Consider the following 19663-nt stretch of genomic DNA (forward strand, 5'->3'; position numbering starts at 1 on the left):
AAGATAACCCCAGCTTGGATGCTTTTAAAGGTATCGAGGTGAAATATGAAAAGGTGAAATGTGAAGAAGTGATGGTGAAGAGCGAAGAAGTGAATGTAAAATGTGAAGATGAAGATTCAACTCCAAAATCGGACCTTCACATCGATGGAGGCAACGTGAAGCAGGAGGAGAATTCTGACTGTGAGGCAGAGCAAGGCAACTCCCAGCAGTTTGTGGAAGTGGAGGTGTGGGTGGACTTCCTCCGAGACAATACAAAGTCAAATGGAGACCCGGTAGATGTGTAAGCTTGAGACGATTTCGCTCCAATAGATGCACCTTTGTCACAGGCCTTTCACGACAAGAATGTGAAGTTGAACACTCAATTCCTAGGTTCAACCTGCAGAGTAAGAGTGGCCAGTCTTTGTGGACCTGTGGGTTGGGTAGATCTCTCACCAGGAGCGAGAGCCAATAAGCTCCCAAGCATTCACGATGTTCTTATAATTGCATTCATATGGTGCTTGCTTAATTGCCTCTACGTGACTTTACCGAAAGAACCAAAGAGTATGGATCCCTGCAGTCACAAACTTAAAATCTAGATCGCCTCTGGAAATTCGGAGTTTTGTATCGTATCCCGTTTCAAACACTGGAAGAGCATCCCCAAGTAGCAGCTGCCGCTGTGTGGCATAAGCTGGTGGCCCTGCACCGGCCTGCATGTGAACAAGAGCCTGTCAGTAGGGGGCGATGATTGATGTGGCATCTTAGTTGTGGAGTTTGTAGGTAATGTTTAGAATTTGCTCAATTTTGACCCAGGCGCCAGCATACAATGACCAACTCGTTCTGAATGGTGCAATAGTATGTTGTACATACACTGTTAAGCAGACGGTGGTATTTTTGTAAATAGCTTGTTAATACGATGTAACCTGATGCAGTATATTTCAGTGCGGTAATTCAATTTTGTTAAAATAACTGTCAATAATTTAGAATGAATACTTGTCTGATTGTGTGCGTACATTTAACATTTTGTCTATAAGGGTCAAACATTGATTGAGTGATGTTAGGACAAAGTGCATTTTGGAAGTAACCTGTACAGATAACTCAGGTGAGACTCGTTTTTGTGATACAGGTCAAAGGGTATTTTTGTGTTTTCAGGAAGCATCTGCCTCTGGAGCAACTCATTGTCTTTGCAATAGGGAGCACACTCGGATCATTCATCAGTTACAAGGCATACCACTTAAAAGTTACACGAAGAGGAGATACATTCTCTACAACACGAATTATAATTTTGTATTACGTGTTGACGTAGATTTTGTCTAACTCAGACTAGAAATGCTCCTTGCTGATTAATGTCTGGATGTTCGTAACCATCAGTTGAAGCAAGCCCGGCTGCTCTTGAGGCGCTGTGCACCAATAAGGGTCCACAGGTGGCTTGCACTGAATCAATGATGCACTCTCAGAAGGTTGTGCTAGTTATAGTTTATGTAAAACATTCCTTTGTTTAGTGGAGAGATCGATAAATGAAAGATGTCGTGTCTGCTGATCTGCTTCATAGCAAGGAGGTAATTTTAAGAGCACATTTGAAATGCATTTTTGGTACAGATTTGTATTCGGTTACAAGGCAGAGCACATTTAGTAGAAACATTCTCCACAACAACACTCAGAATTTTGCGTGAGGTCTTATATGTTGGCGAACTAGGACAAGAAATGCTCCTTGCCGATTAACGTCTGGATGTTGACTACCATGGGTTGAAGCAAGCCGGACCGCCAGCGGCACTCGTTACAACCATTTACAGCCTCCGGCCAGGAAAGTCACGAAAAAAATTGCCCACGAACGACGCATTCACGCAAGCACCTGATGCTCCGTTTTTAAGTTTTAAAATGAAACAACTTTGAATTGTATTATGTTTTGAATTAGATAATTTTATTTCTCATTAAGGGCTTATATCATTTTACATCTGGAAGACTTAATTGAAAACGACATTTCGTGTGAATTTTCTCTCGTCGTTAAGTAGATGGCCTAGATGGCCTTGCCGGGGATTCGGTTCGATGTGGACTTTCACCTTGTTGGGATCACGGGATCGATTCCAACGTGATCGAACGTCTGGCCCTGCACCTCCGTCGTTCATACAGGGGGTGCGTAGGTTTGCATCGCCCCCTGCATGAAAACGACGGAAAGTGCAGCGTTCGTCACAGATGAAGTTGTGCGCTTATATAAAAGAGTTTAGCCAGTGGGTTTTCAAAGTACCTTCGTCTTACAGAAATCAATTTCGCGTGATCCCACCGCATTAAAACAATGCTCAGCTGAGCGGGGCGAGCCACGGTGAGGGGGGGGGGGGGTCACCTTATCTTTGTCACATGACATAGCTCACGTGACTTCTGCCGCGACAATGTCTGGATTTTTTCGCCTGAGGACGACCGCTCGTGTTGCGATCGAAACGTCGTGATTTATTTATTATTTTATTTTTTCTACCTACGTGACTTGACCAAAAGAACCAAAAAGTATGAAAGACGTCTTGTCTGCTGATCTTGTTCATATCTGTGTACATCGATATCCCACATTGCTTACACGTACACACCACATACAATGAAATAAATAGAAACTAGAACGACTTCCGGGGATGGGCAAAGATCGAAGAATCTCTTTCAATGGAGCGAGTTAAGTGTGTTCAACATCTGTCTGTCCGTCTGTGTCTCTGTTCGCCTCTGTCTCTCTCTGCCTGTCTATGTCGTCTCTGTCTCTGTGTTCCTCTTGTCTGTGTCTGTCCACCTGTCTTGTCTGTGTGTGTCTATCAGCGTCTGTTCAACCGCAGTCAACGACTTGTCAGCAGCACGCGCCCGTTTAACTCCCTTGGCTACACGCCACTCAAACTTGCTCGCAACACACAGACAAAGATCCCCCGTATAGCCTGCACAGAATGTCATGGCAAGTGGTGTTAGCGAGCACCTATTAAGGGTGGGACGGCACACGAGGGGGTGGGTGGCCAGCACCTTTGTCTCCCTAGTGGCGATGTTTACACACCGCACTGGGTACTCGTTTGAGGCTGAGTCGACGTAGGGGAGGCTCAGGACCGGTTCATAAAATCGTCACTGGCGGTGTTTGCCACGAGCGGGAATGGAACTCGGCTGGTCGGGTGCGCAGCGCAGCGCTCACCACGTCACTGCCGCTCCCCTTCTATCAACAAACTTGAACTCTGACTCTGCTCTCAGACGTCACCACTCAGCGTGACCTCATCGGCGTCAAACACCAGGGGGGGGTGTCTTGCTAGTGACGTCATGTCACCCACTCCTGACCGCCGTGCACTTGAGCGTGACGTCACCTGCGCTAGGCCGCTGCCGATATCTGTTCCAGTGCCAATCCTTATTTGGGCAAAGTCACGCCCGGTGACTGGCGACTCATTAACATAATGTAACCGTGAAAGCCGTCGCGAGTTCATTGCGACGGGTTCGGCACCCACGCCCCACCCCTCCACGTATGAGCCAGACTCATTAACATAATTCATTTAAGTTGCAGAGCCGCTCGTTGTGGGAGGGGAGTGGCTTGTACCTCGCAAGTGACGTCATGTCACCTGCTGCCGCGTGACGTCGCGAGGTAAACGTAATCTGCCGCTCCGCGCGTGAACTGAAATCCGAGGTGAGAAATTCTCATCGTGGTTGTTGTGGTGGTTGTTGTGGTTGTTGTGGTGGTGGTTGTTGTTGTGGCGGTTGTTGTTTACCGAGGTAGAGCCGCGCTCTCTTTCTCGTAGGGATGTCAACTGAGTAGCAGCGAGCATGGAAGCGATGTCCAGGTTGGAATTTTACAACGCGGGGCCTTGCCGCCTGCCCTCGCCTGATCGCGTTTGCTCCAATTCTCTTAGTTAATTTAGCAACCTTTGGAAGAACGTAATCAACCAGGCTATGCGTTCATTGTGTGTTGACCGACTCTCTGTGTTGCATTGCATTACATTTCCAAATTTTACTTGGTTTAAATTTCGATTTAAAGCTTTCGTGACTGCAATGATTCATCTTCTTTGGTTCTTTCGGTAAAGTCACGTAGAATGAGAATAAAATAATAAATTGATAAAATAAAATAACACAATAATATTCTCACGACGTTTCGGCCACAACACAAGCGGCCTTCCAGTGCTGTCCTACCAGACAGTCTCGCTCCCTTCACCTGATGAAGGCCGCTTGTGTTGTGGCCGAAACGTCGTGAGAATATTATTGTGTTATTTTATTTTATCAATTTATTATTTTATTCTCATTCTACGTGACTTTACCGAAAGAACCAAAGAAGGTTTACTCGGTTTGTTTGATTAAGTGTGCTTTCTCTCTGTGTGTGTCCTCGTGTTGTCGCGCTTTTATTTTATAATATATTATAATTACGGCCTCGTGTCAATGAGAGATTTGGAGCTTTCGTTGACTCCATGGCTACGGCCTTGCATTGACATGCTAATTTATCTACCTCCCTCTCTCTGCCCATCTCTATTTAAGGCCTCGACACGGAGGCGTTGTTTCTCTGTGTGTCTCTGTGTCATCTCTCTCTATGTCTCTCGCTGTGTGCCTATGTTGTGTGTCTCTCAGTGTGTCTCTGTGTCGTGTCTCTCTGTGTCTCTGTGTCATCTCTCTCTGTGTCTCTCTGTGTGTCTCTCTGTGTGTCTGTGTGTGTCTCTCTGTGTGTCTCTGTGTCATCTCTCTCTGCTTATGTGTCTGCCTGTGTGTCTCCGTGTCTGTTTTTTATCTCTCTCAAATGTATCAATCTGTGGAAGAACGTTATCAACCAGGTGGGGTGTTGACTGTTATGTTAGCCGACTCTCTGTGTTATATTGCATTGTATTTCTAAGTTTGTTCCCTCTTTCATTTGTACCTGATGATGATTGCTTGTGTTGCAATCGAAATGTCGTATGCTATTTAATTTGTTTTTTCTTTCTACGTGACTTTACCAAAATAACTAAAGAGTATCTTACTTAAGTTTTAATTTCTCTTTACCTGGCTCGCTACTTTGTGACTCACACAGTTTTTTTTCATTTTTTACCAGGCCACGCCCGCTTGAGCTGCTATACCACTCTTGTTTTCAGAAGCGACCTTCCCACAACAACAACAACAAGGTGAGGCTCGTCAACAGCGTGGTGGTGTTCACTAGACGCGTGGTGGTGTTCACTCTAGACACGTGGCGGTGTTCACACTAGACGCGTGGCGGTGTTCACTCTAGACGCGTGGCGGTGTTCACTCTAGACACGTGGCGGTGTTCACTCTAGACACGTGGCGGTGTTCACTGTAGATGCGTGGCGGTGTTCAGTCTAGACGCATGGCGGTGTTCACTCTAGACGCGTGGTGGTGTTCACTGTAGACGCGTGGTGGTGTTCACTCTGACGTGTGGTGGTGTTCACTCTGGACACGTGGTGGTGTTCACTCTAGACGCGTGGTGGTGTTCACTCTAGACGCGTGGCGGTGTTCACACTAGACGCGTGGCGGTGTTCACTCTAGACACGTGGCGGTGTTCACTGTAGATGCGTGGCGGTGTTCAGTCTAGACGCATGGCGGTGTTCACTCTAGACGCGTGGTGGTGTTCACTGTAGACGCGTGGTGGTGTTCACTCTGACGTGTGGTGGTGTTCACTCTGGACACGTGGTGGTGTTCACTCTAGACGCGTGGTGGTGTTCACTCTGACGTGTGGTGGTGTTCACTCTCGACGCGTGGCGGTGTTCACTTTCGACGCGTGGCGGTGTTCACTCTGGACACGTGGCGGTGTTCACTCTAGACGCGTGGCGGTGTTCACTCTGGACGCGTGGCGCTGTTCACTCTAGACGCGTGGCGGTGTTCACTCTAGACGCGTGGCGGCGTTCACTCGAGACGCGTGGCGGCGTTCACTCTAGACGCGTGGCGGTGTTCACTCTGGACGCGTGGCGCTGTTCACTCTAGACGCGTGGCGGTGTTCACTCTGGACGCGTGGCGGCGTTCACTCGAGACGCGTGGCGGTGTTCACTCTAGATGCGTGGCGGTGTTCACGCTCTACATGTGGAGGGGAAACCGGGGGATCGTGAAGGAAATCCACTCGACCACGGGTCGAGAGAGAGAGACAGGCAGCCTCAGCTGTGTTGATTGATCCTCAATGAATTACTTGGTGGAGTGAGGAAGCATTAATACTGAGCAGATGAAGGTGGCCAGGCGTGGGTCTGGACACACCACCACCTGTGAACCATGCCAGTGTGTGACAGTGGCGGAGCCACTGGGGGTGGCACGTGCCCCCCGAACGATCCGATCGAAATCCCTAATTTCGATTGGATCATTGGGGTTTATTAGTAACTAGCTTCACTACCCGGCTTCGCCCGGGACTTGGATTGTTGTCTTGGATTAATTTCATATTCCTTCATATTTCACTGAAAAACCCTGAAAAAGATTGATGCTTGCAAGAAAGAAAAAGCTGAAACAAATCAATTTAATTAAATCAGATGTTTTTCACTGAAGGAATTTTAACCTTAACCCACTTATACTTAATGTCGATTTTAGCAACTCGGGAAGGGAATGACGTGGCAAGCTGAAAATAGTCACGTTCACTTAGAAATTCCAGACAGCATAAGCTGTGCACATTTCATGGCACCAGAGGTCGGCGTTGGAGAGTTTTTGCTGCTTCACACAAACAAACAGATGTCATTTCTTCATAATAAAGGTTTTTGGGTTAGGTCGTGTTATTTTTAAATGTATCGTAACCCTCCACCACCCGACACGGCCAATCAGCAAAAAAGTGTCACGTTGACAAAAGACAAATAGTTCACTACTTTAGCCCACCGGTGTGTTAAAGAGTGAATCCACAACATTTACAGTTTGAGTAGTACTGTGACGTTTCGCTGGTAATTGCATCCAGCATCATCGGGCAATTCGCCAGAATGGTAAAGCCCTCTCCACTTGCTCCTGGTCTTAAATAGAGCAGCAGGGTGACGTCATCATTTAACTCATTCAGGTGCAGTGATTTGAGGCAGAGGGGTGGGTATTGTAATTAAATAATCGATTGGTAATCAGTCAATGGTTGTGATTAGTAATGAGTTGTAGATTAGCAATTAGTTGTAATGTGTGTTATTGTGATTATATGCTACGTTAGTAATCATTTAATTCATGTGTTTCCCCTATAAGGAATTGTAATATGTATTATTTAATAATACGCTTCCAGGCCGCAGTAAGCCAGTAGCTGTCAGAGCGATGAAAGTTTTTATATTTCTCTCAATTTCAATGGATTCTCTAATTAGTCTTTGCCAGTAATTATTCGTTTTACATGACACTTCAACGTTAACAAAAGAAATTGAGTGTCCTTGTTGACAAGCATGTTCTGCCACTGCTGACAGTTGTGTTTGAGATAATTTAATATTTCTTTGGTGTTCTTTTAGTCTTATGCTGTGTACTGTACCAAATCTTACTGTAATGTTTTGCTTTTGCAAAACACGGGCTAATTTGTCAGTTACTCCTGAGATATATATATAATTTTAATTGTTTTAACAATCTGATCACTTTCAGCAGTGTTGCTTTGCAGTGTTGCTTTGCGATCGTGATTTGGCATTTAGTGCTCTGTTAATTTGAGCATTATTGTAGCCATTCTGTCGTAGTGCTTCTCTAACGTGTTTAATCTCTCTCACTAGACTTTCACCATCTGACACTGTTTTAGCCCGATGTATGAGCGTCTTGATAAGAGAGGATTTCTGAGCTGGGTGATGATGCGAATCTGCATTCAGATAGGCATCAGTGTGCATTTGCTTCCTGTAAACGCTGTGTGTTATTTTACCGTTTAGGCCATGTCCAAGCAAAATATCTAGGAACGGGAGTGTGTTATTCACCTCCATTTCCATGGTGAACTGGATGGCCGGGTTGTGTGCATTGAGATGATTTAGAAAATCATTAAGTGTATCTTTACCATTTGGCCAGACAACCAAAGTGTCATCCACATATCTAAACCAAAAAGATGGTTTTAATGTGCTCGAGGCAAGTGCTATTATTTCAAAGTTTTCCATATATAGATTTGCTATAGCAGGAGATAAAGCAGAGCCCAATACTGCTCCTTCGTTTTGTTTATAGCAGGGGTGTCCAAACTTTTTTCCCGAGGGCCACATACAGAAAAATATATGAAGGACTGGGCCACTCACTAGATGTGAGGTATATACTGCCTCACTTCTCATACACTAATATTGGCAAAATCAATCAAATGCAGGTAAATTACATTTGATAATAATTGAACATGTTTGAAGAAAAAAAGCCCCCATCATAGCTCTCCATTAACAGATTTTCATTTTATTTTTTACAAAAAGGTTGGCAGGTCATTCTCTCAGTGACAGCCTCAGATTGGTTCTTAGGGTGCTGATCCCCCTTCATTGTCCTGTATGAAGGGAGAGACAAGAAGAGAAATAGGGGATGTGGATATTTCAAGCTTATTACACAAATAAATAATTGGTCTTGTTAACACATCAACTAACGTTTGTTAAAAAATTGTCATCAACTTTAATTGACTGAATTTATTAAGTAATTGGGCTTATTAATAAATGAAAACTGTGTGTATATTTTTTACTTACCTGTAATGGGACGAATGTTGCGCTCAGTGGGAGCAGTGATGCTGCGCTTTGGTCTGAAGGATAGCTGGCAGGTCAGGAGTATGTTTGGTGGTTGAGATGCGAAGGACGTCAAGGAGATGGCTGTCGGTCGTTCTGGTTCTCAGTCTGCTTTTGTTCAGCGTTAACAGAGAGAATGTCTGTTCACAGATGTATGTTGAGCCGAACAGACTCATCATTCGTTTTGCGTGGCGTATCATCAGAGGAAACGTGGCCTTTTCCAAGCTCTGGTAGAAGTCAGGTAGGGAGAGAAGCTGATGCTGATTCTTCAGAGAATCACCACACTGAATTTCGATCAGTTCTAATTGCCGACTATCCTCCACTTTTCGATTTAAAGCTTTCGTGACTGCAAGGATTCATCTTCTTTGGTTCTTTCGGTAAAGTCACGTAGAATGAGAATAAAATAATAAATTGATAAAATAACACAATAAAATTCTCTGAGAATTTCTCTGAGAATTTTATTGTGTTATTTTATTTTAAATTCTCTGAGAATTTCTCTGAGAATTTTATTGCGTTATTTTATTTTATCAATTTATTCTTTTATTCTCATTCTACGTGACTTTACCGAAAGAACCAAAGAAGATGTATCCTCCACTTCTTTTGCATCCATTGAAAACGGAGCCGCAAACAGTGTGATTTCCTTCTCAATGACAGAAAAATCTTGGAAGCGCTGACTGAATTCTGTCATGAGAGATGTGATCACAGACACATATTCTCCCATTTTTGCAGAGAGCTTGGCATTTGGAAATGCGCATTTGATTTCGGTCAGCGTGGGGAAGTGCGCTACATTGAAGTTTGCTCAGTTGTGACTCGAAGAGACGGAGCTTCGCACGGAATGCTTTCATGTGTGCATACAGCTGTGAGACCAGTTGCTCTTTGCCTTGTAGTCTCTTGTTCAGGGTGTTGAGATGATCAGTGAGATCAACTAAAAATGCCAGGTCTGCCATCCATAAAGGGTCACTGATCTCATGGAGAGGTCTGCCCTTTTCTTTCAAAAACTTGTCGATATTTGATCTCAGGGAATAAAACCACTGCAGCACGGAGCCGCGACTGAGTCAGTGCACTTCAGAATGGTAGAGTAGGTCCCCGTATTCAGCATCGACATCAGAGAGGAACGGTTGAAATTCTCTGTGGTAAAGCCCTCGTGCCCGAATTATGTTGACAGTTTTCACAACTGTGTTCATCACATCGCCAAGCTGGATTATCTTGGCACAGAGGGCTTCTTGCTGGATGATACAGTGCATTTTGACAGCCTCACCTCCGCTCTCCCGCACCTTGGCACTCACCATAGAGGCTATTCCTTTGCGCTCGCCTGTCATTGCTGGAGCCCCATCTGTTGTAATTCCACACAGCTTGTCCAATTTAAGTCCAGCCTGGTCAATTGCATCTGACACAGCTTCAAACAAGTCCTTCCCAGTTGTTGTCCCCTTTAGACTCCGGAGTTCGAGCAGTTCCTCCGTAATGCAAAAATTATCATCAACTCCCTGCAAAAAAATTAACAGCTGTGCAGTATCCGTGGCATCTGTGCTGTCATCACATGCAATCGAGTAAAAATTGAAAGCACAAGCTTTATCTGACACTTGCTGTTTTAAGTTAGCCGACAAGTCTTCAATTCGCCGCACAACCGTATTTCTGGACATACTAACATCGTTGATATCCTGCATTTTCTCCGGGTACATTATTCCCACGACTTTAGTGAGGCACTGTTTGATGAAGTCACTGTCTGAGAAACGTTTCCGTGTAGGGCAGGGGTCGGGAACCTATGGCTCGCGAGCCAGATGTGGCTCTTTTGATGATTGCATATGGCTCGCAGATAAAACAAAATATTCTCACTTGTTTTAATCCATCCATCAATTTTTCACTGCGCATGTCCTGTTCAGGGCTGCAGGAGCAATTGTCCATTATTTTAATTGGATGATACTGGCCTACGTATGCATGTGAGCAGTCATTCTCACATCTTAAAAACATCAAGTCCAACCTACGATCACGTTTAACGGATGAAAGCCTCAACGCTTGCATGAAGCTTAACCTCACCAAGTACCAACCCGACTACAAAGACATCAGCAAATCCATGCAGCACCAGAAGTCGCATTAATGGTGAGTGTTATAACAACATTATTTAAAAGAATAAATTCAGAGGCTTATTATACTGACATTTAGTTGAATTCACTTTTAAAATATATTATATGGCTCTCACTGAAATAAATTTCCAAATTTTTTGCTTTCATGGCTCTCTTAGTCAAAAAGGTTCCCGACCCCTGGTGTAGGGCAATGAGTTGAGCTACTTCATTACTGGCTATTGTTGCATTTTCTTTAGCTTTGTTAGCACGGAAAAACTCTGCTGCTGCATTAGCAGGCTAGCTGCCATTTGCTTTACCTTCTCCTTCCGCTCGGCGCCAGTGTAGGACGTGAAGGTCTGATGTTTCGTTTAATAATGCCGTCGTACATTGTACTCTTTCATCACGGCAACACTCTCATTACAAATCAAACAACCACACTTCCCCTTGGTTTCTATGAAAAAAATATTCATTTTTCCACTGAGTCTGAAATTTTATGCACTCGCTTGCAATCTTGCATCTCTTCGGTTCCGGCATTTCTGGTGACCCTGAGCAATTTTTTTCTTCGATTGCTTGCTTTGTGGAGATGCTGCCTTGTTCAAGACAATAGCGCCACCTAGTACTTAAACTAAGAAGTGCAATACAGTGGGCCATAGTCCATTATATTTTTAGACTTTGATACGGGCCAATTAAAAATGGATGGCGGGCCGCAGTTGGCCCGCGGGCCGTAGTTTGGACACCCCTGGTTTAAAGAAATCCCCCCTAAACAAACGCACGGATATGTATTGAAACTCTGAAAAGCCAATGGCTTCATCGGCCAGAATCGAAGCGCCACCTAAAATCTCCCGACACGCTGTTAACAGCTCTAGAAGTACGGCGCGCGAAGAGCCATATGGTAGGGGTAAGCATTGCAGAGCGCTTAACTCAAGTGTGTTGCGGGTTGACGCCACACATTTCATGGTCATTTCTCCCCCCCCCCCCCCTTAAAATACAATAGTCTATTTTTATACTTATTACATTGTGTATGCTAAACATTTCGAACAGACACACACACATCCACAAATTTCCCTTTTATATATAGACTAGCTTTACTACCCGGCTTTGCCCGGGACTTGGATTCTTGTCTTGGATGAAAACACTGCCTAGGCGGAGTGTTTGGGGGGGGGGGATGCGTGACGTCAGCAGGCACACTGCGTAACGCTGCCGCATGCGGGTGGCATCACAAATTTCAAGTTTGTTCCATGTTGGGAAGTATACTAAACATTTCGTAACTTGGTCTGCGGGTGTTTTGCAAGACGAGCAAAATTTTATGACTTGAAATACGAGCAGTATGTACAGTATACGCTTTATCTGCCGAGCGTCACGTGATCACAACTGAGCCAATGGTTCTTCTCTCTCTCGCTGCGGGATTGTGGGTAATAATCTCCCATGCTCGGTCTCAGTTGGCGTGCCTCAATCGTAGAGTCAACATCCGTGCGAGTGTATACTGTTTACTACAGTACTGTATAGTGTTGCGACCATGTGTGTGTGTGTGTTAATCATCTTTTTTATTTTGTGTCCAAGTGTAGTGACTGTTCTTTAGAAAAGCACCACCCGAATAAGGCTGTAGCAGTGCGAGCGATTAATCTGTTTAACGACAATGCAATGTCACATTTCAGCGAAATCCTCAACAGGAGGCAAAAGCAAGTGTCATTGGATAGCTTCCTTGTTAAAGTCGCACAAAAAGAAAAAGAATCCAGTGAGCCAACAGATGGTAGTGATTCCATTACTGATAGTGAAAGTCATCCTACACAATAACCCTCCTCCTCTCCTCTCTCTCGTCTCCCTCACACCAGCCACGATTAAATTTTAATTAATACATTTGATTACTTTATATTACATTAAAATGCAAATATAAAAAGGTACAGTATTTTGTATTAATCTTTTTTTTATATTTTTGGGTTGTGGAACGAATCATCTGAGTTTCCATTATTTCTTATGGGGAAATTCGCTTTGATATAGGAGTGCTTTGGATTAGGAGCACGTTTCCACAACGAATTATGCTCGCAATCCAAGGTTTCACTGTATAGATAAATCAGCATTTTGCGACCCCCACTGCCACCTTGTGGCATATTACGTGCCAGGGACTCTATGAGAGGACAATAGTCCGAGTCCATAATTGGCAATAAGTAACGGCAAAGCAGTTACAAGCGACTCACAGAATTGTGCGCAGTTGCGTATACAGTACACGACTTCCCTGAAGGCAAACACCTTCAGCGAGCGCAATGCCGATCACACGCGTCAAATAAAAAGCAAAGGACAAGTCCTTACTTGCTAACAACTCCTATCATAAAGTATTAAATCTTTCGTGACTGCATAAAATTACTCATTGGTTTTTTCGGTAAAGTCACGTATGTAGAAATACAATAAAATTATATTAAAACAAAAAACAATCACGACGTTTCGATCACAACGCAAGTGATCTTCATCAGGTGTCAAGAACAAATCACGGAGGTAAATACAACAAAAAGATGAAAGACGAGAATTCAACAAACCTGAAAAAACATTATGTGAAGCACATCCAGTCAGGCCAACAACACAGTTAGACACTTCCTGGCGGACCACGAATTTCAGAAGTGTTAAATTTCGTGTTCAACCTTTGGATTGCACATACCAGCATAGATAGAATGAAAAATACGAGGTACACGGTCAGTAGAAATACATATATAAGTCCACCAAGAGGTAAGGAGGGAGGAAAGACGGACAGGGTGGACTTGTATATGTATTTCTACTGACCGTGTACCTCGTATTTTTCATTCTATCTATGCTGGCATGTGCAATCCAAAGGTTGAACACTATCATTTTTCATTACTGGAGGGGTTGCCCCCCCCACCTGAAAATGCTGGCTCTGCCTCTGAGTGTGTGACAGTGTCAAGTTTGTATTTGCAGTAAAGTCTATTAGCTCTATTGAGCAAGGAGGTTATATCAAAACAGTAGTTTATTTTTGTTTTCCTCTGGAAATCTTTGTAAGAATGGAGTCAGGAAGTTATCCCAGCACACGTGCAGCTGAAGTCGGAACTGTTCATCCCAGCATTCAAGGACATCTGTGCCTGGCTTCATACATCTAACTTGCGATTGAACATTAATTAATGCATTTGCGCATAACACAAATAGTATTTTTTTCAACACCCTTTGCTATGTCAGCTGAATTTAGCTTTCATAAATATTCCTTTTGAAGCCAGACAGCCGAAATTGTGTGCTCGGAGTTTTGGGTTAACATTCCATTTGAAGATACTAGGGCTCCCAGGCATGTTTATAACTATTTGCCCTCTCATTGTGTGCCATAACAGCCCGTGTGATGAATTTGGGACACTTTTTCACAATATCATGAATATATGAATAAGTAAAGACATGTAAGTCATGTGTTACTGTGTGTATATGCATTCCACTGTGCATCGATACTGACGTGTAGATGGTGTAGATATTCTTTTTTTCTGTCTGCAGCTGTCGCTTCCTCTGCAGAATTGGTCTGATGGAGCAAAGGCACTCGGCGCAGCTCGGTATGACAAGGCAACAATGCGACCGGTGTGCATACAGCACGGATCGTACTGAAAATTTTACACAGCACCAGAGAACTCACACAGGAGAGAAACCCTTCAAGTGCAGTGTGTGTGGGAAGGAGTTTGCACAGTCATCTGCTCTTAAAAAACACCAGAGAACACACACGGGAGAGAAACCCTTCAAGTGCAGTGTGTGTGGGAAGGCGTTTGCACTTTCATCTAATCTTGTAGCACACCAGAGAACACACACGGGAGAGAAACCCTTCAAGTGCAATGTGTGTGGGAAGGCGTTTGCACGTTCATCTACTCTTGTAAAACACCAGAGAACACACACGGGAGAGAAACCCTTCAGATGCAGTGTGTGTGGGAAGGCGTTTGCACATTCATCTATTCTTGTAGAACACCAGAGAACACACACGGGAGAGAAACCCTTCAAGTGCAGTGTGTGTGGGAAGGCGTTTGCACAGTCATCTGCTCTTGTAACACACCAGAGAACACACACGGCAGAGAAACCCTTCAAGTGCAGTGTGTGTGGGAAGGCATTTCCACAATCATCTGCTCTTAAAAAACACCAGAGAACACACACAGCAGAAAACCCCTTCAAGTGCACTCTGAACTGGAAGGTGTTTTCAGATTCATATAATCTTGTAACACACCAGAGAACACACACGGGAGAGAACCCCTTCAAGTGCAGTGTGTGTGGGAAGGCGTTTGCACTTTCATCTACTCTTGTAGCACACCAGAGAACACACACGACAGAGAACCCCTTCAGGTGCACTCCGTGCGGGAAGGAGTTTGCACTTTCACCAAATCTTCAAATACACCAGCGAACACACAAGCATCAGAAGATCCACAAGGAGTGGCGTCTCAAATCAGCTTGTGAAAGTCAAAGTGCCGCAATGAGCCCATCCCTCATGAAACAAGAACCGGAAGAAAATCCCAGCTTGAACACTTTTAAAGGTATCGAGATGAAATATGAGGAGGTGAAGGTGAAATGTGAAGAAGTGATGGTGAAGAGCGAAGAAGTGAAGGTAAAATGTGAAGATGAAGATTCAACTTCACAATCGGACCTTCACATCGATGGAGGCAACGTGAAGCAGGAGGAGAATTCTGACTGCGAGGCAGAGCGAGGCAACTACCAGCAGTTTGTGGAAGTGGAGGTGTGGGTGGACTTCCTCCGAGACAATACAAAGTCAAATGGAGTACCGATAGATGTGTAAGCCTGAGACGATTTCGCTCCAATAGATGCACCTTTGTCACAGGCCTTTCATGACAAGAACGTGAAGTTGAACACTCAATTCCTAGGTTCAACCTGCAGAGTAAGAGTGGCCAGTCTTTGTGGACCTGTGGGTTGCTTAGATCTCTAACCAGAAGTGAGAGCCAATAAACTCCCAAGCATTCGATATGTCATCATTATTGCATTTATATGGTGCTTGCTTGATCGCCCCAGCAACTTGGAGTTTTGAAGAGCATCCCCAAGTAGCAGCTGCCCCTGTGTGGCACAATGTGGCCCTGCACCGGCCTGCACGTGGACATGAGTCTGTCGGTAGGGGGCGATCATTGACGCGCCATCTCCGTTGTGTAGTTTCTGGATAATGTATGGAATTACCCAAATTTTGACCGTGACACCAACGTGCATTGTTCGTGCGCCGCCGACATGCGGCGGCGCACGAACAACGGCGGCCGCTTGCGGCGCCCCAGCCAACATGGCCGCCGCTGGCAGCGTCACAGCCAAAATGGCCGCCGCATCCCGCGGCGCATCCGTTGGGAAGATGGCGCCAATTTTAAAAGTGGCGGGAGGCGGTTTGGCGGGAATCTGCCGCTCGCACTCAAAATGTGGGTCGGGTGCGTGCATCTTCGCTCCCACCTCGTTAATTGTGGCGCAGGGCTGCGCCATTGCCCGCGTGAGCAGCTCCAGCTGCCCCGCGCCGGTGCTCCCCGCGCCCGGCGGCGACGCGCAGGCACCCCCGGACGCCTTCTCCCGTTCCGTCCTATTCTTCTTCTCGGGGGCCGTCACCGGGGCCCCGGACTCCAGGGTCACTGCCGAAGCCTCCTCCATTCCGTCTGCATCCTCCGATCGTCTCGTCCGTAGGATCTTACACCGCGCGCCAGTACTTGACATGGCGGCGACAGCGTAATCACTTCTGACACCAGTTGTTGAGGAATGCCCGACGATGACTCGGAGACGACGTGAAGGTTAAGGGCTTGCGCCAAAGGTTTATTAAAGATATGGCAATTAACACAAGGGTGTAACAACTCCCAGGGGTTAGGGGTCCTACACTGAGTCCTACCACACTACCCTACTCTCTCTGGTCCCAGCCCGGCTAGCTCTGGTCTCTCTCGTGTCGGATCGGGGACTCCGCCAACTCCACCGACCGGAGAGAGAAGCACCTCTAACGGCTACCACCGGCTCCTCAGACTCACCACTCGATCCCTCTACCCCTGGTTCCCTCTTCACCCTTCTACCATTACCCGTTCCCACAGTGACCCTGCTTTCGTCACGGGGTCCCCCTTAAATACTAGAGGAGACATGACGTCATTGCCCTGCCTAGCGTGCATGACGCCACGTTCCGTGACGTCATCGCACTGGACGGCACACATGACGTCACATCCCCATTTTACTATACATATATAGGCCTTTTTCCAAAATCGATATTAAGAATAATTCTGCCAATATTTTTTATATATATAATAATCAATTGCGGTGTCGCTTGGGGACACAAGGGGGGTGATGCGAACCCCCTCACCCCTCACACCAGCTGCCTTCACACCAGACAAGGAAGTAGCCATAAAATGTATTTTTTTAAAACCCCAGCAAAAGGGGGGGGGGGGGGCATAAAACGTAGACAGAACAGGGCAAACGGACGTTACAACTGGCGTTTTTTTTTACTTCGGTAAAAGTTCGAAACTTAGCAACGAGAACAAATCAATATTATAGACTGCAATCCACATTGGCCTTTTTTTATGATTACTTACCTTATATTACTCTCACCTCACATTGTTTCTTATTGTATCTTGCTATGTACGTGACTTTACCAAAAGAACCAAAGAATATTAATTCCAGCAGTCAGGCTTTCAAAATATAACTCGAGTATAAACAGCACGGATCCCTGGATACAGACGGGGAACAAAGGTCAATAAACCCTAGGAATATACGTGGTTATAACGATGATAAATCACAAGTCTTCGATAAACAGAAACCAAATAAATTTGTATTTAAAGCTTTCGTGACTGCAGTAATTCATATTCTTAGCTCTTTCGGTAAAGTCACGTTGAAAGGAAACAATAAAATAATAAAATATATATAAAACAATAAAAAAAATTCTCACGACGTTTCGACCATAACACAAACGGTCATGATCAGGTGTGAAACCCAACGGCAAGAAACATTTAAAAGAAGTGGCGGTTTGCATTTATTTATTTTTAAACGGTGTTTGTATTTATTTATTTTTAAAACGTTAGCACCACGGGCAGCAATTTGGCAGTTTGTTTAGAAGGACGAGTCCATCTATGTTCTGAAAAGAGGAGGGAGACGAAAAATTAATGTATGCTGTCAGAAAGCCACCGTAAGCGTGAACAATCAAGACTTGAAATGGTTTATCAAATCCTTCCAATGATTGCTAAATCAGAATCCATCTTCTCGGTTAAGTGTACGGATCAATGAGGAGGACATCTCCAGGAGTACTGTGTTGACATTCCAAGCATAAGAGTTAGCATATTCGAGTGTTGTGTTTTTGTTTAGAAATTAAAATTGCTTAACCCAGAAGTGTCTGAGTGGTGCCTTCCTAAGTTAATGCGTAATAATCTTAATTATAAGAACTGTATCCTGCGGAGAGATTTTAATTTTGAGACCTGATATAAACACACTAAAACATAATCAGTAAAAGTTCAAGCGAGACTCAGTGTATTATCCCGATTGGTGATACAACCCTAAACAACGAAGCCGAGCTTAAACAGCATAATTACATCACACTTGCATAACTTCATTGTGCCCAAGTGACCCGTTTGCTGCCAACCTGCTCTACCATTAAGTTCCCTCCTACTATACATGGACTGCAAAAAAAAATGGAAGCGACGTGCTGCTGATGGTGAATCTGATGGCTTAGGACGAGTCTACACAGCTCATCCCAAGGCAGCCGCCCGCCAACATCAACGGAGGGCGGAGGAGCGACGCTCACAACAACGAGCGGAGCGCCGTGTGGCTAAAGCACATCAAGTTGGCACAGTAGGGGGCATAGGTGGTGCATCAGCCAGTTGTCTCAGTCGACTCGTGGCACCTGGGTCTGCCCCGTGACCTGCCGACGAGCGATCGATGCTTCACGTGGCCTCAAGGTGCACATAGCCTGGCACAAACGTCGTGGTGACGTCTCCACAACTTAGTGGCGAATGGCGGTTGTCTCTCTATTAGCATCTATCCAACCGTATTCAACTACTGTCAGTAGCAACACGCGCCTGTTCATCTTCCACGGCTAACGACTACATGCTACTCAAACTTGCTCATCTCTGTGTATATCTTTTGAACCATATGTAACCAACTGTGGCAATCTATGGGTCTCTGTGTGAGTCTGTGTATCTAGAACTTATTTCGAACCATACGTAACCAACCGTGCTAATCTTTGTGTCTCTGTTTGAGTTTGTGTGTACGTTGAACTTCTTTCACACGGTACGTAGCCAACCGTGCTAATCTTTGGGTCTCTGTGTGAGTTTGTGTGTACGTTGAACTTCTTTAGAACCGTACACAACTGAACCTGCAGAGTAGGAGCGGCTGGTGTCTGTGGACCTGTAGGCTGGGTAATTCTGTCGGCAGAAGTGAGACAATGAAGCTTCCAAGCAATCACTACGTTACCAACATCATATTTGCACTCATAAGTCGCTTGCCTAATTGCCTCAGCAACTCAGTGTTTCGTATCGAATCTCATCTCAAACAATTTAAGGGCGCCCCGTAAGTGGCAGCTGCCCCTGTGTGGCACAAGGTGGCCCTGCACCGGCCTGCACGTGGACATGAGTCTGTCGGTAGGGGGCGATCATTGACGCGCCATCTCCGTTGCGTAGTTTCTGGATAATGTTTGGAATTGCCCCAATTTTGACCGTGACACCAACATGCAATGACCTGTGCGTTGTGAATGACACAACGCTATGTTTCACAGCTGCCGTTAAGCAGACTGCGCATATTGTGGTGAATGTTACTGCGGTAGCCAGGTGTGCCTGTCGGATTTGCACCTTGAATCTCTGCAATAAATAGAGAATGTGCTACCATATTCTTGGTTCTTTCGGTAAAGTCACGTAAATAGAAAAAAAAATGTTTTGATTTTATTTGTATTATTTAAATTGTCATTTTATTTTACAATGTTTCTTTAATGTAAACATTTTTTTTATTTACGTGACTTTACCAAAGGAATCAAGAATATTAATTCCTGCAGTCACGAAAGTTTTAAGTCGAAATAGAATGCGCCTCCACTCGGCTCGCCTCAATCTGCGTGGAGGCGTGGGGGGGGTCAGCCTGAGAGAACTTCCTTGCAGAGGG

General features: G+C 45.1%; 2 protein-coding genes across 2 annotated transcripts in view; both read left to right on the forward strand.

Annotated features, from left to right (window-relative positions):
- Window positions 1-279: 279 nt before the first annotated feature.
- Window positions 280-19663, forward strand: part of LOC116936926 (uncharacterized) — a 31974-nt gene continuing 12590 nt past the window's right edge. The window contains exons 1-4 of the mRNA XM_076057947.1: window positions 280-3607; window positions 4991-5060; window positions 14084-15356; window positions 16026-16175. Of these exons, the coding sequence (XP_075914062.1) occupies window positions 14112-15356; window positions 16026-16175 (1395 nt within the window). The 5' untranslated portion in view covers window positions 280-3607; window positions 4991-5060; window positions 14084-14111. The remainder of the gene's footprint in view (window positions 3608-4990; window positions 5061-14083; window positions 15357-16025; window positions 16176-19663) is intronic.
- The window catches only part of LOC142907914 (uncharacterized), a 48027-nt gene continuing 37438 nt past the window's right edge, over window positions 9075-19663 (forward strand). The window contains exon 1 of the mRNA XM_076057861.1: window positions 9075-10640. The gene's annotated coding sequence lies outside the window, so the exon portion shown is untranslated. The remainder of the gene's footprint in view (window positions 10641-19663) is intronic.

The sequence above is a fragment of the Petromyzon marinus genome, chromosome 85, assembly GCF_048934315.1.
Source record: "Petromyzon marinus isolate PM22_M1 ecotype Great Lakes invasive population chromosome 85, UKy_Petmar_22M1.pri1.0, whole genome shotgun sequence".
In the NCBI taxonomy this organism is placed as follows: domain Eukaryota; kingdom Metazoa; phylum Chordata; class Hyperoartia; order Petromyzontiformes; family Petromyzontidae; genus Petromyzon; species Petromyzon marinus.